The following is a 24,444-nucleotide window of genomic DNA, read 5'->3' on the forward strand; positions in this document are numbered from 1 at the left end:
GCAACTTGAGAATTAGCATATTAAAAAAGTTGTGAGGCTAATTATGTAACTAGTGAAACTTGAGAGTTAATAGGTGTAACACCCCAACCCGGAGTGGGTTGACGTGTCACTATTACAGATATCAAACCAACCTAAGTCACATTATTAAACCAAAATGAATACACTTTTAAAAGGCTTGAACTTAATTATTCTCTCTCATCACTAATTTCCCCGAGTCCCGGATTACCTGAAAACAAACTAAGAAAAACAAAACAAGAAAATACGGATGAGCCAAAAATTGTCCAGTCGCGGAAAGAACAATAGTATAGGTAAGGACAGACGCAAGAGAATAAATATACGGACTTCAATTCAAACTCGAAACCAACTTTTTTTGCCGAAACATATACTTAAATAAAATTCAGAGGTATGATCCGACACTTGGCCAGAACATAATCAAACGCATACGAAAACATATCAGAACTATAACAGAAACACCTAGAGCCAGAAACATATAACATATAACTTGTAACATATATAACGTATGACGTGTAACATATAACTGAACTAGGATCGATCCATACGCCTAAATGGCCAAAGTACTACCAAAGTACTAGTTAGAGACGCCGTGAACTTTTAAAACACACTGTCACGAAAAGTGTGTGCTCGGGTAACAGAGTACTAAAACTGAAAGGCAATATAACCGCCGAACATATAGCATATTAACGAAAATTCATATTATTATTCGTAGGGACACGCAATAATGAACTAGTAACCAAAACGGATAGCAAAACAAAACTATATAAAAGTTGACAACATATAAAATGTCCAAAGACCCAACGAATCGTATCGATAGAGACAACTTGGTGATACTAAAATATAAAATACCGACCGTCTGTACTACAAAGTAATGGATTAGAGTTTATACCATGAGTAAACGAAAACGAAGTAACGGGATACAATTAATACTAAGAGTGAACGAAACCAGAAACCGTACTACGAAGTAACGGACTATAATTAATACTAAAAGTAATAAAAACAGAAACCGTACCTTAATGTAGCCAAGCATAGCAAAAACATGACAAGTAAATTTATCTCAATAACCACCAGATCCTACACTTTATTAGTTATAGTTTGAATTAGATTACAAACTTGAATTATGATTTCTGATTTGTGAACCGACTAATTTCCGACGACCAATTGAGATTGCTTATTATTATCTAGTTAACAGCCATGGCAATTGATGACTTACCAAAAGGGTCTAGTATATAAATTGTATTATTCATAAAGGAAATTAAAACAGATTAATTATGAATAGTAATTTAGTAACAGTTTTATATAATAAATCTAGTCATCAAAATATGAACCATGAATTTATCATGATAGATAACTTAATTGTTTTAGCTCTTTTAATGGTACATATATATACGTACAATTGTTTATAAAAACAAAATATCGTATCTTAACTTGAGTCATTCACTAGGTTACTTAGAAATCAAATACATAATGAGTTATATATAATATAATGATTTTGTTATCATATTTTCTTTCACCTGATATGCATGAAACCAAAAGATATAAAGCATCCAAGTTATGTGTGTGAATTTTTATGTCATGTAACTATCTTTTTCAACCCTACAATATGAACTCAGTTTCATGGTTATATATAATACAAAGAAAACAAAGTTTTATGGTTTTGATGAAAAGATTATATATTTAAACGAGTCGTAACCCCCAAGTCTAGCTTTAGTCGTTGAGAATTTGATTAGGATTATCACATATCTTTATTTTTATTTTTATTTTTATTTTTATTTTTATTTTTCGGAAAGGAAACTTGTTGCAAGAATGACCCCTCTACTTCACTTATAAAATAATTTCATGATTTACACTTTAAACCATCAAATTGGTGTTTACATTAGTTAACTCAAAACTTTAACATAAAATAACCCAACTTATCATTAATATTGGCAAATAAACTAGTATTCATATCTGAAATATTTGATTATTAACATTCTGATCGGTTCTAAGAGATATTAGCTTTGCTAATAGTTCGAAATTTATTACTTTGAAATTTTCGAATATTACAATAGGTGTGTGGGTAACATTTGTGTAACTAAATGAAACTTGTAAATATAACTAGATTTTGACCCAGGCAATTGGTAAAACCTTAACGTTGAAACATGGGTGTTGGCAACAACTGCGAGCGTTGGTAAAGCCCGAGCGTTGCATGGGCGAGTTGACGTGAATTTAGTTAGTATCGTTTACGTTCTTTACGATATAAACATCATTAGTAAAACCTTAGTGTCCAAAAAAAATATTTGTCAAATTAACATATAAAAAAGTTAAATTGTTAAAAAGGATGTTTGTTTGGTTGGTAAAGTTGGCTTGTGATATTTATCGGTCATGGGCATTGAGTCGGTAACTATACACGAATTTCGTCGGTTTTCGTCACACATATGATATCGAAATTGAAACAAATAAAAGAAGAAACAAAATTGTCATTCGGTTGGCTTCCGTTATGTTCGTTACGGTAACAGAACAAAAAAAAACAAAAAAGAATTGATATGGGCAAGTACGGTGCCGCCAAGTGGCCCAATGGCTGCTTAGCGGCACCAAACTTTATATTTATATATATTAGCTAATGTGTATATATTAGTTTGGATCAAATATAAATGAAATTAATGTGCTAATTATGATAATCAAATAGTATAATTATATATACAAGTAGCATAACTACTCTATAATCTAATTACATAATTAATCTACTTGTATATATATATTTACTATACTTGATTCTCATAGTTAGCACGTTAATTTCATTTATATGTTAACTTTCTCAATATAATTTAATGTGTACAAATGATTATATATGTGCATAAATTAAAAATATATATATATAACAAATAATAAATGAGCCAAAGCTCGAGCTCTCTTAAATTAAATTAAACAAATGAGCTCAGACAAGCATGAACTATGATAATAAACAAAGAAAATCATAAAAAAGATAATATGAATGAATCTTTTCAAAATTTTGAATGGTCCAAACTTTCAGTTTCTAACATGTAGGAATAATAACTTGTAATAAGCACAATTTTAAGTTTACACAACATACCAAAACTATGACTCGAACCACCATCCGAGCCATCTGAAACCATGTACCTAAGACTGGAACCATCTTCCGAGCCGTCTGGAACCTTGGTTTTCACCTTCACTTTTGTTCGTTCGGTTTCCCGAGAATTTGGATCGATATTGCTCGATAAGCATGTCAAGTTTATCCACCGTGTCTTGCCCTAAAGGGTCCTTATTTTTCCTTCTTTTGTTTGAGCCTGTATCGCCATTACGTGACTCTTTTTGATCCCTTGACCTCTTGTTATTGGGCGCAACAACTACATTCATGGGCTCGGGCCGGGCTGCAAAAAGGGCCTCCAATGGTTCTTTAGAGCCCGTATTGTTTTTCTTGGCGGGCTTGGTTTCAGTTTCTGATGTCTTATCCTTCCTATTTTCTGGAGTTTGACGTTTTCTTGACGAGTTGTTTGACCGGTCAATGGGTCTGCGAAAGTTGGTTTGATTCTCTGGGTCACCATCATTGTTACCGTCATTGTTACGGTCATGATTACCGAATCCTTTCTGTTGAGATTCGATCTTCTCGTTACGTTGCTTCAATTTTTGGGCGTTGTCAAGAGCGAATTCCACAATTGGACGATGCTCGGGAGTGAAAGTTTCTGTGTTCCACAAAAAACGTTTGGAAAAAAAATAATTAACGAAGATTTTTAAAAATGTTTGATCACCGTACAGGGTCAACATTACAGCCTTACAGGACACAATTTCAACCCGGGCTATGATTTCTCTTGACATATAAGATCAAAACATTACTATATAAAAAAACCATGTAAAAAAAAGACAGTATATTATTAATTGCATAAACTAATATAACTTCTATAATCTTATTTGACACACCAATAATTTATCTAAAAGTTTTTTCAGGATCAACCTATAAATTAGCCATTCTGGACCGAACCTATTTTGAATCATATAAAAGGTTTATATTTTAAATAGCATGAAACTTGGTAAATCACTTAAATCAAAAAATAAGGTTATGATTGAATTTAAGTGATTTACCAAGTTTCATGCAATTTAAAGAAATTATATCGTTTGTGATTATATTGAAACTATTTTTTATAAAAAGTTGTTTCGTGTCACGCAACCTGATCAAGACGAAAGATAATTTTGACCCGAACCCAAAAAGACAACTTAAGTCAACCCACCCATTTTCCCACCTCTATTGACAATCAACTAAAATAAAAACATACCAGGATTATTATTAAGAACTCTAAGAGCCACAAGTGCGTGTTGATGTTCTGAAAACTCGACAAAAGAAACCCCACGGGAATGATTCTTTGAAAGTTCTTTTCCTTTGATAGTATCTTTCAATAACTTGATCTATACAAAGCATTACTAATATAAGAAAAAGCAATGTGGAGAAACTACAATACTTATAGATAGACAATTTTGACTCGATTAGTTGTAAATTGGTCAATTTCAGTTATTTTTATCTCACAAACTGATATATTAATTAGATAAAAAAATAAAAAATAAATAAAAAGGTCAAATAGGTTACCTGGCGAATCATAGGCTTTTGTTTTGTAGCACGAGATGTAACAGCATTTAAGCAAAGTTTTTTAAGCTGTCTATCAATCATTGACTTTGGTACGTTGTATATAATAAGTCTCGTTTTTGAAACATGAAAATTTGGGGATTTAAGTTTAGTGGCCTTCTTTTGTTCCAACCTGCAAATTCAAAAAAAATATAATTATGTAAATACTAATAATCAAAAGCAGATTATCAACTGCTATAAAATGAACCATAGAAGTTAGTGTTTTGACTTGTGAGTGTTAAGTGAATACACATTTCTTTCAAAAGGGGGTGGCGGCGCAACTTGTTGCCCGCTTACCCACCTCTCTATTATAATTGGATCCTTTTATTTAAGATTATTAAATTTAAAAAAAAATTAAGATATTAAAAAATGAAATGACTAAAAAAAGGCACGTATTGTGAAATGGGAATAAAAGTCTCAAAATTAGGTTAAAAATAAGGATAAAAAGATAAATTTCGGTTCACTTATATTTAGTTTCATCTCAATTGGTATGAAACTATTATTAGACCTAGAGAACCAAAACAAAAGTTGCAAAACTTGACCAAAAACAAAGTTGCAAAACTTGTTTAAACTGATTATTTTATACACTTACGATCGACGTTTCGACATGTCACTCTCTGAAACTCCTTCAGCAGCTGGAGTTCCCTCAAGAATTAAACCTTCCTGATAAAACAAAAATAGCATCATTTGTCAGGCCCGAGTTAACAGTGGTCAAACGAGTCACCAGAGTCCCACCCATCACCCATTCTGACCATTTTGTCCATCTACGAAACAGTCAAAAATAATTATAACGAGTCACCTTAGCTAAATACAGGTTACGGTGATCAACTTCTTCCTTTATTTTCTTTTCTGCTTCTCTATTCTGAGCTGTTTTTTTATCTAAAGCCCTCATAACGTTTAACGGTCTGCCTTTGAGAATAATCCCCAAACCAGCTACTGCATTTGCTGCTTCAAATGCAGCATTAGCACCATCAATCGTTTTAAATTTAAGAAATCCAGTTCCCCTTGGCCTCCTACAAATAATTACAGCATTTTTTGTTAATTAATTATAATAAAGAGTAAGCAAAATCAAAATAAATAAATTATTAATCTAGACTGGTAATATTACTTGGTGATTTCATGTCGAACGAGAAAAAACGACTGGATTTCACCAAATCCTATGAACCGTTGTTTTACTTCATCATTAGTAATATCAAAAGGAATATTGGAGATAAAAAGTGTTCTCGCCACCTCTTCGTCTGTCTCAACTGGTTTAACATTTGACTTTTCGGATTTGGTCAACGTTTCAGACGCAGTGTTTTCATTCGATGAAATGAAATTGTTTAAAACTTTTCTTGCAGCGTCTGCTTCTTCATCAAAAGTGGCTTCTTCTTTGACTAAATCAGCGTCGTCCGACTCGTCTGACATGTCAGCATCTGTATCAGAATGCTGTGTGTTTTTGTCCATTTCTTCATGGTCATCTTCAACATCACTTTCATAGTCCCCTTCTTCACTTTCTTTATCTCCTATAAATACCTTAAACTTAGATTATGAAAGTTTATATTGATTTAAAAAAAACAATCTAGCAAATTTAATATATCAAAATATTGGAAAAATGAAAGCAAGTGTAAAGAGCAAAGTTACCATCTTCTAAAGTAGCTTGAGAACCAGCTGTATAAATTTTCTTTGGAACAGCCCAATCAACAGCAATGGGCCTTTTACCAAAGTTTTTGCCATTAAATTTCTGTATTGCCTGAAAAAAAAAACAAGTTTTGAAAAGATGTTAAACATGATTGCAAAAAAGGTAGGAAAAAAACACAACTTTATGCATATCATTATCCTTACATTTTCTGCATCCTGCTTGCATGTGAACTTAACAAATGCAAATCCCTTTGCCAGCCTAAAGAATGATAAATAGTTTCAAATAAATATGATATGAAGGCGTAGGAACCCTAGATATAAAAAATAAAAAAACGGATGTACCCGGTATCAGGTTTTTTAGGAATAAAAACATCCCATACAAGGCCTGCAGCTGAGAACATTTCTTTTATCTCATCAGCACTCGCCTGTATATAACTTTAATAAGTTAGAACTCACGTCTTGTAAACAGTTAATACAACATAACTATAACTTAATTTACCTTAAAAGGAAGATTCCTTATAATAAGCTTCCATTTTTGTACCTTGGATCCCTGGTATCAGTTACACAAACCATTAGACAATCACAGGTTTATAATAATAAGTGACTGTAGCAATTTATGCACATAGAAACTTGAGCTTCTTATAATAAAACTTTTTAAAAGTTTATAAATTTGTATAAAATTTTAACAAGCTTACTTCTCCACCTAACTGGCGGGCCCACACTGTGCCTCCGTTTAGATTCTTCTGATGCACCCTTGCAACACAGGCCCGAGCAGATTTAACACTTGTGTAGACTATAGATGAAGCACCTACTCTGCATCCATCTTGAACAAGTCCTGAAAAGGTCAACATCAAAAATAAGATTCTTTGAAGTATTATATAAAGATGATATTCATATATATCTCTTCTATATTTCATAATACCATATCAACCCTTGAAATATTATATAAAGTATTTACCATGATGTGAAATTTCTTCTTTTGGAAGAGGGTAAGTTATGGAAGACACGGTCCCACATTCTCTAGCAAGCCTGTGAACAGCCTCTGCCATGTCATCATTGAGAAGTCCACCAATTATAACCGTCCTCGCAACCCTGTTTATAGCAATAATAATTAGAGATTTACAGTATAAAAGTTTCAAAAAGTAAATATCATAAACAGACACATGTATCATCCAATTAAATAAATGGATACTGAAATACCTTTGCTTTTCTGAAGATGCCCCCTCTACACGTTCGGTCTTCGAGGGAACTACTGCTTTCTTCGGCTTATCAACTTTTCCTGCGTATTTATAAAATAAGGGGTCACTTTATTGATAGTGGAAGATTCTAGTGGCGGTAAATAAAAACTGTGATTGTTGAAACCTTTTTCTTGAGAATCAGATTGCTTCTGCTTTACTATTGGTTCCAATGAATCATCCTCGACATGTTCAGTCTTCAACGGGGTTACTGTTTTCTTTGCCTTCTTACTTTTTCCTGGATATTTAAGAGGGTCACTTTAGTACTTAGCGATAGAAGAAGGTTCCAGTCGCAGTAATTAAAATTGTGTGATTGTTGAAACCTTTTTCTTGAGAATCAGATTGCTTCTGCTTTACTATTGGTTCTGATGAATCATCCTCTATATGTTCGATCTTCAACGGGGTTACAGCGCTCTTCAGCTTCTTACTTTTTCCTGGATATTTAAAAGATGGGTCACTTTAGTACTTTAGTGATAGTAGAAGATTCAAGTAGCAGTAAACAAAAACTTTGTGAATGTTGAAACCTTTTTCTTGAGAATCAGATTGCTTCTGGTTTGCTATTGGTTCTGATGATTCATCCTCTAGATGCTCGGTCCTCAACGGGGTCACTGCTTTCTTCGGCTTCTTACTTGTTCCTGGATATTTAAGAGGAGTCACTTTAGTGATAGTACAAGGTTCCAAAAGTATCGATTCAAAAGGCGAGTAATTATAAGAACCTTCTTCTTGAGTATCATGTGCTAATTTATGCTTTAATAAGGGTGTTGATGAGTCATCCTTGTCATCCTTTATATCATTAGCAATATCATCATCGGCATTCTTTGCATTAATAGGATCACCAGATGGAATCGCTGAAGTTGAAAAAGTATGCGTAAAATCAAATGTTTAAACAAGCAAGCGTATTTAAAAAAGTATGCATAAAAACAAAAGTTATATGAACCTTCATTTCCTTTAGATCGTCTTTGTTCGCGTGGGGCCCTGTGCAATGCCTGTTTAACTCCAATGGTGCGACCTCCAACTGAAGAACCATTTTTCAGCTCAATTGCACGCTTGGCATCATCAGTCACAGCACTGTCGATGAAAATATAAACCAAAAGTAAAAAAGGTAGCCCATTTACAGATATATGAAACAGAATCTAAACATGTTTGTATAGTAAGGTAGATGAGTAAACAAAACTAAAAAAAAAACAATATTGCCCTGACAGACTTACAATTGAACAATAGCAAAGCCACGGTGTTCATTCGACCCTGTAAAATACAAACACATGTAAAGTTTTCAGTTTCTAATAATAACAAGGCTCGAATTTTAAACAACATTGTATTCAAAAAAATTATATCTTAGTTTAGTATTTTTGTTTTGTAAAACTGGGTACAGACTAAATAAACATATTACTCTATTCTTACCAACCAATTTATAAAATTGCCACAACTTCATGTTGGAATGTTTTGTATTAATCATAATGTTTCCTATTTTGGTCAAACTTTCTGAAACTATTTATTGACCATTATCATAGTTGAGAACTACTTATGTGATGATTTATGTCTAGCCAATAATCAAACATGACAATTTAATGTTTCCCATTTTGGTCAAATTTTCTGAAACTATTTATTGACCATTATCATAGTTGAGAACTACTTATGTGATGATTTATGTCTAGCCAATAATCAAACATGACAATTTCATTAAATCAACAGAAATAGCCCTTACAAAGGCAACGTTATTTAGCAGATTTCTTGGAAGGTCTAAACTACAAGTCAATTTTCAGCACCTAAAATTAAATGCAACTATAGAACTAATAATCATATTGTGCATTTTCCCTTAGAAATTATCCCATCATTTCTTCCCGCTTCTCGATTCAATTAACATTAGATGGCACTAGCTCATGTAAATCTGCCGAATTTCTTGTAAATTCTAATGAAAGTGCAACTGTTATTCTGAAACCGCAAAATTATTAGACTCGTTAATTAAATTGCACAGTTCGCTTCGTAACTTCATATAGCCAGGTATTATCATTTCAATATATCTCAATGAATCAAGTCAAGTTTACAATACAATGCTCTCCTCATTATATAGATGATGAAGAGACATTAAGAATAACAACAATAACTGACAACAAACTCTATAACCACAGGTCTAACTAACTCCATCAAACTCAAGAAAAAGCTGTACATGTAATGGTGTTATACTTCATATTATAACATCTTTCAGCTCATGAAAAAGCTCGATCGAGCCCGAGTGCAAGCTCGAGCTTAAACAAGAACGTTTTTTAAACTCATTTAATAAACGAGCCCGAGCCCGAGCCCAAGCTTCATTTATCAAGCTCAAGCCGGCTTGCGAGCCTAAACAAGCCTGTCATTCATATAATTTTAGTTATATATATGCATATATACGCATAAATTTATATATATATACACACACACAATAATTATTAATTAGTGTATATAGCTTTATGAACATAACTCGATAGTATATACTATGTTATATATAATTAGAAATGAAAAAATATATACATAAATAACTATAAATACATATAAATATTGATCAAAAAATAGTAAACGAGCCAAGCTCGAGCTTAAAAAACTATTAACAAGCTCGAGCTCAAGCTTGAAAAACTATTGACGACCCCGAGCTCTGCATATGTTAAACGAGCCTGGTCGAGCTCGGGCAAGGCTCGGCTCAGCTCGGCTGCACCCGTAAATTACAATAAACACATTCAATCTATATAACCTTACCTTTCTCTGTAACCATAAAACACCTTCTAACCGGTCCAACATCATTGAACGTTTCTTCCAACTGCAAAATAATAATAATAATAATAATTAGGTCAGTCAAATTAATTTACTTACAGTTTAATAAAAATAATAATAATAATAATTTCACACACAAATACTGAAATACATACAACTAATACATAATAATAATACCTGAGAATTAGAGAAAGTGTAGGGCAAATTGGTGACGTAGACGGAGGGCGGACTGTATTGGCTTTCACCGTTCTTATTCTTCACCATTGATTTGTGATTATTATGAAATTGAAGCTAAAAATTGAAGGTATTGAATGAGAATTAGGGTTTTTGAGATTTTAGTGGTTTTGTAATTGTTAATTGTAGAACAGAGGGATTTGGATTGGATGGATACGCTGAAGCCCACGTTTACTTTGATTAGTAATAATTAAGCCCATTTACTTGGCCCAATAGCTAATCATCATGTGCACAAATCGGGTTTTTCTAATATATGGTTTCGGGTATGAAACCGGGTATTCAAAATTTGGTATTGGTCATAGTCGGGTGGGGTTTGGGTCCGGGTATTGTCTCTAAAAGTCATACTCTATGCATGTCGGGTATGAAACGGGTATTTTAATACCCTATTTCCGGGCATTGAAAAATCCCTATATTTGGGTTTTTTTCCGGATATTTTTCGAGTATATATTGGGTTGTTTAAGAGGCTACACTTTTTGAGGTATTTTTGTGATATTTTTAAAGTAATTTTGGGTATAGATACGGTATTTGAAATTTTATGGTCTAAGGTATTGGAAAAACCTAGTTTCGAGTATGGACCTATATCTGTGTTTTTCAGGTAGGTTTTCAGGTATTACCAGGTACAAATCGGGTCCGGTTTCGAGTTTGGGTTCGAGTAGTAAAAAACTCGATATAGAAAAAACAGGTTTCGGGGGGGGGGGGGGGGGGGGGGGGAGGTTTAACGGTTTTTAGGTCAACATCTTAGCCAAACCCTTTAACAGCAACTTCTGATTATTGAAAACCAAAATGAATTGCTTAAATTCAAAACTAAACAAAACCCAATCGTTTTGTTTCACGATTTGAACTCATGTTGTCCTTTGCACAAATAACAACACTTCAAAACTTTAACCTTTTATTTCCCTTATAATCACCAAAAGAAATTCAACTTATTTGGCAATTTCTTTTAGAAACTAAAACTATATACATTTTTGTTAAAGTTTGCTTTGCATTATATGTTGTTTTATTTTATTATTAAGTTATTTGGAATGGATTGATTGAACTTCAAATCTATGTATATAATGCGTAGTGCTAAAACACAAATCAAGAGTGATATGGAATGCACCCCGGATGTTTGCTTCTAGTGGCCATGGACGGCCAGTCCACATCATATTGTGTTTATGTGTTTGAACGTTATGTATTGTTTTGTCCGCTTTTATAGATTGATTTGTATATATTTAAGCTCTGGTTACAAGTTAACTTCAACCATGCTTGTATGAAACTTATAATTTTGATCTTTAACAAAAATGGAAAAGTTACCTTTTGATTTTGAAAAACATGGATGATTCTTGTCTCTTTGGTTATAATCTTTGTCTTTGTTCATGCACCATTATATTGAATATTGTATTATTTGGACGTGATACTTGAGTTTCGCTTGTATGAATAATAACAAATGCAACTTAAGATGATTTATTCATGGGTATAAGTAAATAACAAATGCAACTTAAGATGATTTAGTCAGTGTATACGTATCTTTGGTAAAAACAATTAAAATTACAAGTTACATAAGTCATAACATTATCAAAACAAGGCACTAATCAGCCTTTTAAACACTCTTACTGCAGAACTTATTAATCTTCAACTTGTGCATCCTCAAGGTATGTGTTCGGGTGCTACAGTCTTCCCATTGATAACACCGTCTATTATAGTTTGTTGTGTTGTTGTACCATATGAAACAAAATGAGTTATCTCATAAGACTCGAATTTTGTTTTAAGGAATCCACTTTTTATTTATTGCACTCTATTTTATCTCGGTTGTAATAGTAAGACATTTTATTGCTTTCCTTTTACTTGCGTATTGTAGCTTCAATAAAGCATGTCTATTTAATTCATATATAAACGATATCTACAACTATAAATTAAGTAGGTTGAAAATTGATGACACAATGTCAACATTCGGGTTCGACCCATATAAGGACTAGCCCATCAGACCGATAACAATCCTACCAATAGGGAAAAGTATCCATGTGTATCCATAGTAAACAATTAACGAGTTTTACTGTTGACTCTTTTCTTTCGATGTCACAAATCGATACTAATCGAATTCGTGTCCGTTTTTAAAAGCTTTTAGGAGCTTTTAAGAGCTTTAAGCTACAAGCTTTTAAGAAAAAACTCAAATTTATTGAAAAGTATTGTTTGGTTAGAGTAGCTTGAAGCTTTTAGGTTAGAAGAAAAAACTTTAAACTAAGGTAGCGCTTGGTATGTAGGAATGACAGGGGAAATGGAATGATTCATTACGTGGGAATGAAGAACGTGGTGTTTGGTTACTCGATGGAATGGAATCATCCATTACACATGGAATCTCACTCCATCAAAACCATTCCTTCCCACCCCCTTCTTTTTTTTTCATTCCATTCCTCCCTTACCCTACTTTCTCATCACCACCACTACCATTGCAACCACCACCACCACCTGACCGTCACCGTCGCCACCACCTCCGCCACCGCTACCATACCACCACCTTACCACCAGCGCTACCACCACCACCTAATCATAATCGCCACCACTACTGTCGCTGCCTGACCACCACCCTACCATCGCCATCACTACCAATGCTACTACCCCCACCCCCACCACCACAACATTCGACTAACCGCCACTGCCACCATTTTCGTCGTCGGAGCTACCACCACCGTTTTGTTCCTACAATTTTTTTTGGATACCAAACAACATAAGATAATTATTCATTTCATTCCCATATGTTAACCAAACAAGATAATGGAATGGTAATGATCCATTTCATTCCCTTGTTCATTTCATTCATTCTCCCATTCCATTCCTTCTTCATTCCATTACTTCCAACCAAACATACCCAAGCTCCAACTACTAGTGTTTAGAAAAAGCTAGAAGCTTTTGGTATTTCAAATTTTACAATTTTAGTACTTTAACTTTCGTAATTTTTTGTTAATTCATATAATAATTACATATTTAACTCATATAGGGGGGAGGGGTAGAGGACGACCTAAATTGACTTGGGACGAGATGATTAGACATGATTTGCTATACCTAAACCTCTCAGAGGACATGGTTGAGGATAGGAATTCTTGGAGACTTCGAATTAAGGCTAAGGATTTTTAGGAAGAAAAGAATACCTTAGAGGTTTTTCTTTGTTTCTTTACCTGATTTTGGTCACACACCATTATGTCTCTCTTCTCATTTAGTTCTATATGGTTATCTATACATGTATTGGTAATTTTACTAAATGTTATTATCAATTTTACTACTATTGTACGTTGATGCCACTTATTTTCTCCCACACTATGTTACTTTGAGCTGAGGGTCTCACTGGAAGCCACCTCTCCATCCCATCGGATAGAGGTACGGTGTGCTTACATCCCACCTTCCCCAGACTCTACTTATAGCTTTGCTATGTGTTGAGTCAAACAATTGACCTAAGGGGGAGATTGTTGAGTCAAAGATTTGACCAAAATGAAGTACATGGAAGATTAACATCTTCTCAACCTCCTCATAATTCGCTAAGTATGAATCCGGGCACACCTTAGACATCCGAGCATGCTTTTACTTAGCCGGGTACGATTTTTTATCTATCGGGCAAGGTTATCTTCAAAAGTCTTCTTTAGTGGATATCCGAGCAGGGTTTGCAAATTAGTGCATTGCCGGGCAAGGTTCACTAGTTTATGTAAATCCGGGCAAGGTTCACTTTGTCAAGCAAGTCTGTTCTTCAAAGCCAAGTAAAGTTCACTCCCGAGTAAGCTTTTGGCTAACCAAGCTCATGAAGCCAAGTGATTGGAAGACCGAGCAAGGTATTCATTAATAATAGTGGTCCGAACAAGCTTGATGTATAAATGAAATATCTCTAAGTAACATCGGGCAAGGTTCAACTCAAGCAAGAAACAGTACTCCCGAGTACACTTTGTTAATAAGTTATTTTATAGCAAAGAGTTGAAATTGATCATTGAAGAACAAGGTTGCTCGTAAGAGTTTGTCGGACAAAGTCAAGAAGATTGAAGTCTACCCGGTGAGTATTTTACTTGGTAAAATACTCTTCAAGTAAAGTCTACCCGGAAACTGATCCCGGGCACACTTTTATGTTACCAAGTTCTGAAGGATGGCAGAGTACACAGTGTACTCGGAAAATGAAGATTGATGCAAAGCCTACCCGGAAGACTTATTTTACACTTAGATTATTTTGAATATGTAATTTGATTATGTACGCTGTATTTAGGGTTTCTAGAAGGAATGACAGCTGTCCAAGGGTGTCAGGCCTATAAAAGGAATAATTAGGGCATACCTGAGGACAGAGACACAACACGGAAAAATAGGCGGCTGAATACGATAATATTTATTGAGTTACTGCCGTTTTTCCTAAAAAACCCTAAATCAATGATCCACTTTGTATGATGAAAATTATATAAATGGAAATCTTTTGAGTGAATCTTGTTTGTGTTATCTACCTCTAATTATTAATTGCAACTATCATGTTTGTTATTGATTCCGCCTTTAACAAACAGTAATCTTTCTAAATATAGCAACCCGTCATTAACTCCTTTGTCGACACATCGATCTGTGTGAGTTATGACATGATTAAGTAAAATCCAGCTGAAATCGGGGACCTGACACTATGGGTGGGATTCCACTGGGTATGATTGATTGATTGATATATTTAACTCATATTCAAAACCAACTACCCTATGACTTTTTAAAACATCATAACTTTTTCGCACGTTAATATTTTTTTTTTAAAAAAATTGCATCATAAAAACGAGGATTTTATTCTCTTTAATTTGAGTATCATATTGTTATACTTATTTAACTTTAAAAAATTAACATATTATGTGAATATTGGTTAGGATCGACAACAAGTCGAGTCAGGCAATCCCGGGTCATGTGTAAGACCAAATTAGGGTTGGAACGAGTTGATGCAAAACGGGCTAATTTAGTTCGGTTCATGTTGGTACGGTTTTGACTCGAAAGGGGTAAATCAGAATAGGTTTCGGATTAAAACGATGCACCGCGCGATCACTCAACTAGTTTTATTAAAAGCTCCAGCTAGTATACCAAACACCTAAATATTTATAAAAAGCTATAGTTAACAGCTTCTAGCCATTAACTACCAGCTAGTTTTGCCAAACATACACTTAAAAACAATACCAAGACCCGAACTCAACCCATGTATGACCAATACCCAATTTTCTAATCCACGCATACTCGGAAATGAAACCGGGTAAGTAGACAGTAAGGTTTTGAGTCCATTGAATATGAATACGAACCCCCATTCAAAAGAGGCCCAACAACCACACACACACACACAAACCGTTCATTTCCATTAACCTTCATTTCCTCCCGTCTATAGTCAAACTGCGTGTAGACGACGAACACTCACACACACATACTCATTCGCCAGATCTTTTGGCGCCTTTATTAATATTATTATTATTATTATCACCTCTCACTTATTCACACACACACTCAACCGTTTCAATGGCGTCCGTACAACAGTTATCTGCAATCAAGGTATACTGTTTAACCGATTCGATTCAACTGTTATTAGGTTTTAATTTAATAATTAGCTGTTTAATTAGATGAACTCGTTGTTGTTGTTATATCCAGGGCGCTAAGGTGCTTATGGTCGGTGCTGGTGGTATCGGTTGTGAGCTGCTTAAAACCCTAGCGTTATCAGGTTTTGAAGATATTCATATCGTAAGTCAACTGTAATAGTCTACGCGCTGTTAATGCGTGTTCTGTTTATTGTTGTTATATTATTATTATTGTTATTATTATTATTATAGTTATTATTATTATTAGAGTTATATGTTGTCGTAAGACGAATTAGGTTTTAGTTTACATTCTCTGTTAGGTTTTAGTTTACATTCTCTGTTAGGTTTTCAAGTGTCTAGGGTTTTGATTGTTGAATCCTGGTGAGGTATTCATATTGTAAGAGGAATTAGGTTTAATGTTTTGAAGTATTCATATTGTAACAGGAATTAGGTTTTGAAGATGTTTATATTGTAAGTCAACTATACTAGTCTACGCGTGTTAGTGCTAGTGATGCTTATTGTTATTGTATTGTTACGTGTTTTTGTATTTAGTTGTAAGAGGAATTAGGTTTTTGAGTACCTAGGGTTTTGACTGTTGAATTTTGGTGAGGTACTTATATTTATTTTTATAATCAAAGATAATCAGCTTATTGAAAACAACTTATTTCACTCTAAGGGTAACCTATAATTTTTAATTCTCAAAGGATGATTAGTTTGAAATAAGCAATCTCAAAACTACTTATCATGACAACTTATATCACACTAAACTACTAAAGTAAATAGATAAAGATAAGCACTTTTTTCGATCCAAACACTAATTTTATACGCATTAGAAAACACAATAAGCAGATACGTTGTTTAAACAACCATCTCCAAGTCTCCCCCCTGGACCATGCAATTTTTTGCTTATGCAGTTGATACAATGTTTTCATGTTTCATTTTAACCATTGTTTGCAAATTGGTTTTAATTAATTGCAGATTGATATGGACACAATTGAAGTGAGCAACCTAAATAGGCAATTCTTATTTCGTCAAGCACATGTGGGTCAATCCAAGGCAAAAGTAAGCAGATACTATTCTTTAATTTTTATTGCTCGATGATTGCTTATTGAATTTTGTTATGTGCTTTTTGGTTTTTTCAGGTTGCTCGTGATGCTGTGCTAAAGTTTAGGCCCCAGATTAGCATTACACCTTACCATGCTAATGTCAAAGATCCTGACTTCAATGTTGACTTTTTCAAGCAATTCAGTGTAGTTTTAAACGGGCTTGACAACTTGGATGCTAGGCGGCATGTGAATCGCCTCTGCTTGGCTGCTGATGTTCCCTTGGTGGAAAGTGGTACTACTGGATTTTTGGGTCAGGTAACTGCTGTTAATCTTTTTCTTTTATTTTGGGAAAGTCAAAACTTGACTTACTGTTAGGTTGTCTCAAATGAATTTGGCTCTTTGTTAATCAGTCAATGATCCTTTTTTGTATTTCTTTCCTTCACTTTTTTGCTCTTGACATGTTTGCGAAATTTATTGGGCCTAGTGACAAGCATAATAAGGACTGGTATACACATGCCTAGTATGTTCCTTAAGCAAAATGTGATAAAAGAAGCTTTTTTAATTGTTTTCATTTATTTTAATTTCATTATAGGTGACTGTGCACATCAAGGGTCAGACAGAATGCTATGAATGCCAGCCCAAACCAACTCCGAAGACATATCCTGTGTGTACTATTACAAGTACCCCATCAAAGGTATTAATATGATCTTCACAAATATATATTACTTGGGCATAAATGTAATTTTACAACTCAGAATAATAGCCTCATTCTTAAAGGTAGAATGTGTTATCATGGCTTTGAAGTATAATGTATATCGAAACTTTCTAGTTGTTTGTCCTGTCCTTACAGCTCAGACTACAATAATTTGCCCTGCTCTTATAATGTGGGCTAGTTTATAACAAAACATGTTTGGATCATAACAGTGATAGTGTTTTGGGTTTTCGGTTGAACCATAACACATTTTGTTTAATCTTTTCTGTACAAGTAATCAGTGTTTCAAGTATGTTTGTGAAAAATGCATTATTTTGATAGTGATCCAAGCTTTTGAATAATATGATTTAGGAGGTATTGTGCCTTAAAATACACTTTGGCAACTTTTGTATCATTTGACTGATTTTGTTTTAAACTGTTTTTAACATTACATGTTTTGACTTGGTTGAGATAAATATCAACCGTAACTTCGTAATCATTCTTTATAAGTAATGGGTTGAAAGTTAAAATTGCCACCCTTAAGTTCTTAACTTATTTCTATTCTCTTTTATGTAATTTTAATGGATTGCTACATTCTTGCAGTTTGTTCACTGCATTGTATGGGCAAAAGACTTGCTATTTGCAAAGCTTTTTGGAGATAAAAACCAAGGTAATGATCTCAACGTGCGTTCTAATGACACTGCCACCTCATCAGAGCATTCAGAAGATATTTTTGAACTAAGAAAAGATGAAGACATCCAACAGTATGCAAACAGAATTTATGATCATGTTTTTGGTCACAATATTCAAACTGCTCTGTCCAATGAGGAAACATGGAAAAACCGCAACAAACCTAGGCCTATCTATGTTAAGGATGTTTTGTCTGATGAACCAATTCAACAGAATGGAAACACAGACAAAGTTTTGGTGAATGATAATTTGTCCTCATTGTCTGCAATGACATATTTGGGTTTGAAGAATCCACAAGATGTTTGGTCTCTTAAGGAGAATTCTAGGGTTTTCTTTGCTGCACTGAAGTTATTCTTTTCCAAGAGGCAGAAGGTTTGTATCAGTTGGATGATTTATTTAACTCAATTCTCATTTTAGCCTTTTTATACTGACCTGTTTGGGATTAAATGTAACCCAATTCGACCCCATATATAAGTAGGTCGAAATCGCCACCTCTTGTTATGGAGCAAGAGCAAGATTAATAAATTCTTATTTACCGTTTTCTGTTTTTTTGGCAGGACATTGGGAACTTGACTTTTGACAAAGATGATTCTCTAGCTTTAGAATTTGTCACTGCAGCTGCAAACATTCGAGCAGCTTCTTTTAATATTCCTTTGCATAGTCTTTTTGACGCTAAGGGCATTGCTGGAAATATAATTCATGCAGTTGCAACAACAAATGCTATTATTGCAGGACTGATTGTGATAGAAGCAATCAAGGTGCTGCAGAAGGATGCAAAGAATTGTAGGTAAGTAGTCTTTTATGCAACTCAAGTCAAATTTGTTTTCAATAAATATATCATAGTCATACTTTGATGTGACAATATGCACAGGTCGGGTAACAGGTTAAAATATATTTGGGATGTAAAAGGCAAGTTTTAATGTGGCTGAAATGTGGCAGGTCGGGTTGGTTTGCCTGAAAATGTTTTTTTTTCTTTTCAGTTTTTAAGTTTTGAACGAATACTTAATGTGTTAAAGTTAAGATAGTGTGGCAAGGGGTCTGGTAAAAAAAGTAGTGACTTAAGGGACAAAACATAGCGGGTTAATGCGTAAACTTTCCATTATATATATATAAATATAGATAACCTGTTTTGATTGTTTTTGTCTTTTAAAAACCTTTAATTCACTAATTGATTTAACACATTTAAGATAAAACACAACCTAAGTCTTTTTTTTTGAAGTTTTGAATAAAAACTACTGTCTGCAATTTTTAGTTATTTTGCTAAATAGAAGTATTTTGTTACGATAAAAGCTGCACTTTTGTGCGACTATCAACGCCTTCAATCTGTCTGACTCATTTATATTTTAGCTAAATATTTTTATGTCCCCTTTTTGTAATAAAACTCAACCCTTTTGTCTATAACATTCATTAAGGAATCGGGTGAGATTGTCTCCTTTTTTGATATAATTTTTAATAACTTTGCAGAATGACATATTGCCTTGAACATCCAGCAAGGAAGATGCTTCTTATGCCTGCGGAGCCGTGGGAACAGAACAAATCCTGCTATGTTTGTTCTGAAGTAAGTTTTAACATTACCATTTCCATAAATGACACATTTGGATTATAACATTAATAGATATAAACTATTAGTGGCGAGGAAGCTTTATTTGTTCAAATAGTTTTATGCTTCAAACAGAAGTAAAATTTGCATTTTTTTTTATTTTTAGGCTACTAACTTTAAATTATGCACAATTTAGAAACCATCTGATAGAAACCGAAATCTGAAGTACCGAAATAAAATGATTTGCCACATTCGAGATAGGCTTGATCTCTAAACAAAGGTAACAAATCCTAATTTTGATAAAAAAAACTATTCGACAAGTCTACCTTTATCTCTACAGTAATTTAAAAACAAATAAGATAAACTGTCCACAATTATCTTCTACATATCTTGTAACTGATTAAGCACGTGGGTATGTATCACCATCTCACGGTTTTATTCCAGTTTCCGCAACAGACTCATGTTAACTGATTCTACCGACTTGTCACGGGATGCCACGTATGAAAATATGGCTATCTAGAAGACTAAAAAATATTTATATATACCAAATTGAAGTAATTTTTTAATATAATATATTTGAAAATATTTATACAAGCTTTTTTTAAAACTAATTGTTAATTGTCACATCAGGTCTTTGTGACATACAAATATAGACTAAAATGACAAACCTTAAACCAGATTAGCACTTTTTTAAACTTAGCAACTAAAAACAATCAGACATTTGTTGCTACAGTAAGTAGTAAATGCAATAGATGGTAAACAGATTTTATTTAAACAACATCAAGGAAAAGTTGGTTGCTAATTTGCACCTAAAGTCTACGGAATAAAATATTTTCGGTTTGCATTTTTTTTATTTTTTACTAAAGTTAGACCCATTTTTTATTTGAAAACAGACACCATTATTGCTTGAAGTCAATACCAATCGTGCCAAGCTGAGGGATTTGGTGGAGAAAGTTGTAACACCAAAACTTGGTATGAGCTTGCCATTAATCACTCACGGGTCAAGTCTTCTTTACGAAGTTGGTGATGATTTGGAAGAAGATATGGTCGCTAATTATGCAGCAAATCTTGAGAAGGTGTGTTTTTTTTTTCACTTTTTCGAGAATAGGAAACTGTTTTTTAAAATGCTAGCAGCTCTTTTTAGGAATATTAATATTATATATACGTGGAGTCAACTCATGTAGTCAAATACATAAATAAACGTCTAATGATGAAAACGAGCTAGAAAATATGGAAAAGACAAAAGTACTTTTTATGATTCGTTAGCGTGCATAGATTATAGGTGTCTATTCAAAAAGAGTTCTAAGGGCATTTTAGTCATTCAACATGTTTTTGGCATGAATAGGTATACATGGAACTAGATACATACTTGGGTTGCCTAAGTAGCTCTAATATACGCGCGGCTTTAATGAGAAAAGTTAAATACTTGGTGGTCTCAACATACACTCGTCTGGTTAGGCCGGTTTTGACGTAAGTTTTGGGTCAAACCACTAAGGTTTTAACCGGATGGGTTAGTTGTGTCAGCCAGACTAGCCAAAACGGTTTGGTTTTTAACCTTTTGAACCCGATTTCTTATTTTAAAAACCGTTAAAACAGACCAAAAATGCCCCTAACCTTTTACGTATTTGGTTTTTCAGCCAACCTAAGTACTAAGTTATCCTATTATTGCCGTATATAATAATTTGTTTTAATTTTTTTTCTATCATTATAATGATCTCCATAGGTGTTATCTGAGCTTCCATATGCAATCACCGGGGGGACAATTATTACCGTTGAGGATCTTCAACAAGAACTTGTATGCAACATCAATATCAAGCACAGGTTTGTGTGGATTAAACAGATTGTCAATCTTTATTGGCGTTGGGTCCACAATATTTTCCATATTATGTCACAATGATATATTGAATGTTAAGATTAGAGATAGTAAAACAGGTCGGGTCGTTAGGGTACATGTCAAAGGGGGTGAAAATTTCTTACTGCCATACGATTACGGGTCAGATTGGGTTAGACTAGAACTCTTTTTGTATAAAAATGTTACCGTTTTATTTTTTATTTTATTTTTTAATGTAGTAAGCGTATATGATTTTCAGTAACCAACATTATAACTAAACTGATTTAGGTGGTTTTTTTTGTTTAAAGATGTTTTGGTTGGCTCTAAATTAAAATATTTTAGCTAAGCAGTTAATGCGGAAAAATATCGGATATATATCTGAGATATCGGTTATTGCAGTTTAATATCGGTGGGATATCAGTAATTTTAATATCATGTAAAATTCATATATATAGCAATTTAACACTATTAATTCAGTATAGTCTCCTACCGTTAACAAATTAACCTTTTGCAAATTGTAAAACACTAACAATCGTAGCAAGTTAGAATTGATTAAGACTTAAAACACTAACAGTGAACACTAAAAGTTGATAGTTAAGACTTAAAACACTGATATTGGGAATATCGGTGATATATCGGTCAAATATTGATCAATATCGTTGATATTATCGGTACCGATATTCTGACTAATATTTCGCCAAGGGACCGATAGTGATATATCGGCGATATCAATTGCATAGTATTTTAGTAACCAACATTGTAAATATAACTTTTGACCAGTTTTACCCATTTTACTAGTTTATATGTAGTCTAGTTTATAAACTCCGTATTTAGCGTGTTTTTTTACTCGTTTGATGAAATAAACATACTTGTAAAGTGTCAAGTATGTTACACTTGTTTTTGTTTTTGTTTTTATAACCCGTTTGCCTCGTTAAAGGTAAAACGAATTACCAGATATTATTTGAATAATTTATACGTGTTTTAGGGAGGAATTTGACGAAGAGAAGGAACCGGACGGAATGGTTCTTCACGGATGGACACCAGCGGCTCCTGCAGCAGAAAACAATAAGGAAGCTACCGACGACAACGGTGCCAGCACATCATCGACATCCAAGTCAGCACCTGAAGCCATGGAAGATGACGATGATGTGACAATACTCGAACCAGGAGTCGAAACAGTTTCCGCAGCAGGAAAGAAAAGAAAGCTGTCTGATGGACCCAATCTCGAAACCCCGATTGATGAAAAACGAGCTAAGAAAATACCCGACCAGCTTAAAAACGATGATGATGTCGTCGTTATGCTTGAGGACGGGAATGACGATGACATCAGCAGCGTAAGCGTTATACAATAAAAAAGCTTATTTTGAGATTTTAATTTCTGTCGGTATTATGGAATGGTGAAGCCACCGGTCAAACTTTTTGTTTCGGTTCAGTAAGATGGCTCATTGTCAGGTAAAGTAGGTTCGGTTATTTTAGTTTTTTTAACTTTCGACTATTTTAATTGTCAGTTTGATGCGTATGAAACTCTGGTTTTGGCGTAAGTAGAACTGAACCCGAGGGTTGTAACAACAGGGACATTTTTAACTTCTTTTTTAACCTGGTGTGATTAAATCCTGACCGTTGGTTAGTGAATCTATACTTTTATTGATTTCGATTTTCAATCATTGAGAAGAGAAAGAGACAGGTAAGGTAACGTAAGCTGTCTTTTTTGAAACTCGGATTCATCATCATCATCATCGTACTCAGTATATCCCATCAATAGCAATGCTATGGTAGGGTCTGAGGAGGGTAAGATGTAGACAGCCTTACCTCTATCCCATAGGGATAGAGAGGCTGCTTCCGGTGAGACCCCCGGCTCGATAGTAGTTTTGCATCAAGCCTTGGACATAAGGCACATAGCAATCAATCATCGGGACACCGGCTGATCGGTGCATGTGCCCTTGTCTTTCGGCTATCAACGCCATCACATGATGCCTGATTAACCTTCCGCCACTTTTAACGTTATTTTCACGAGATTAGTAAAATAACGTCAAAATTAGTGCAATTTTACTTTTGCCCACCCGAGGGTTCACACATATATACATTATATGCGCGCACCGCAAGCAGGGCGTGAAACTCGGATTCATGTATTGATTTATTATATTCGTGTATTTATTTCATGACACTTTGTGTGAATTTATTAGGTTCCATTTCATATAATATGTGCTTAAAACTCAATTGCGATGGGTCTTGTTATGAAGTTGGTGCCGGCTATTTTTAACGGCACAAGCTAAAATGGTTGAAAGCTACAAGAATTGCTACGAATACTTGTGTAAAGTGTCTATCAGATGGCAATTTTGCCTGCTAAATAAATAGCAATTGAAACATATTGTTTATGTTTTCTTTGTTCATTTAAAATTGATGTTAAGAATGCTTCTTTATTTATTAGATTAGAAAGTAGAAATTAAAACTTAAATATACCAATCAAAGTTTGTTAGAAGTTTAAACTAGACGTGCACAAATCGGGTTCACCTTGAAAACCCGAACCGGTTCGGAACCGGTTTTTTTTACACCGGGTAGAAAATGACACCGGTTCCAGTCAGGAACCGGTTCGGTTCCCGAATCGAACATATGCCTAGAAATGCAAACTTTTAGGAACCGGGTAGGGTTGG

At 34.0% G+C, this 24,444-nt stretch overlaps 2 protein-coding genes across 2 annotated transcripts; one reads left to right on the forward strand and one right to left on the reverse strand.

Moving 5' to 3' along the window:
* Positions 1–2,997: 2,997 nt before the first annotated feature.
* On the reverse strand, positions 2,998–13,106 carry LOC143551063 (uncharacterized). Its single transcript, XM_077041583.1, has 22 exons — positions 13,092–13,106; positions 10,408–10,521; positions 10,216–10,276; positions 8,694–8,730; positions 8,423–8,553; positions 8,202–8,333; positions 8,010–8,120; positions 7,809–7,919; positions 7,613–7,723; positions 7,451–7,529; positions 7,209–7,342; positions 6,946–7,085; positions 6,750–6,800; positions 6,593–6,675; positions 6,455–6,509; positions 6,254–6,362; positions 5,739–6,135; positions 5,430–5,643; positions 5,223–5,293; positions 4,595–4,763; positions 4,287–4,416; positions 2,998–3,698 (listed from the first exon to the last, which is right to left on the reverse strand). Exons 1-22 carry the CDS (start codon positions 13,104–13,106, stop codon positions 3,136–3,138), a joined length of 3,018 nt encoding a protein of 1,005 aa, XP_076897698.1. The 3' UTR covers positions 2,998–3,135.
* A 2,713-nt stretch (positions 13,107–15,819) lies between these two features.
* LOC143551077 (SUMO-activating enzyme subunit 2-like) lies at positions 15,820–23,512 on the forward strand. The gene is made up of 11 exons (XM_077041594.1): positions 15,820–15,972; positions 16,069–16,158; positions 16,974–17,057; positions 17,138–17,356; positions 17,634–17,735; positions 18,336–18,794; positions 18,980–19,209; positions 19,887–19,980; positions 20,856–21,038; positions 21,686–21,783; positions 22,779–23,512. The coding sequence occupies exons 1-11, from the start codon at positions 15,940–15,942 to the stop codon at positions 23,143–23,145; spliced, it is 1,959 nt and encodes a 652-aa protein (XP_076897709.1). The 5' UTR covers positions 15,820–15,939; the 3' UTR covers positions 23,146–23,512.
* Positions 23,513–24,444: the final 932 nt, after the last annotated feature.

This window comes from Bidens hawaiensis, unplaced genomic scaffold (genome assembly GCF_021521415.1).
Source record: "Bidens hawaiensis isolate Kalapana, Puna unplaced genomic scaffold, B.hawaiensis_p1.1 tig00016259_1, whole genome shotgun sequence".
NCBI classification, from domain to species: Eukaryota; Viridiplantae; Streptophyta; class Magnoliopsida; order Asterales; family Asteraceae; genus Bidens; species Bidens hawaiensis.

Coding starts and splice junctions, on each gene's coding strand:
- LOC143551077 (XM_077041594.1), top strand. CDS start 15,940: ATGGCGTCCGTACAACAGTTATCTGCAATCAAG. Junction 17,058..17,137: donor TGGGTCAATCCAAGGCAAAA/GTAAGCAGATAC, acceptor TGGTTTTTTCAG/GTTGCTCGTGATGCTGTGCT. Junction 21,784..22,778: donor AACATCAATATCAAGCACAG/GTTTGTGTGGAT, acceptor TACGTGTTTTAG/GGAGGAATTTGACGAAGAGA.
- LOC143551063 (XM_077041583.1), bottom strand. Junction 8,554..8,693: donor GGCTTTGCTATTGTTCAATT/GTAAGTCTGTCA, acceptor TTTCATCGACAG/TGCTGTGACTGATGATGCCA. Junction 5,644..5,738: donor GTTCGACATGAAATCACCAA/GTAATATTACCA, acceptor AATTATTTGTAG/GAGGCCAAGGGGAACTGGAT.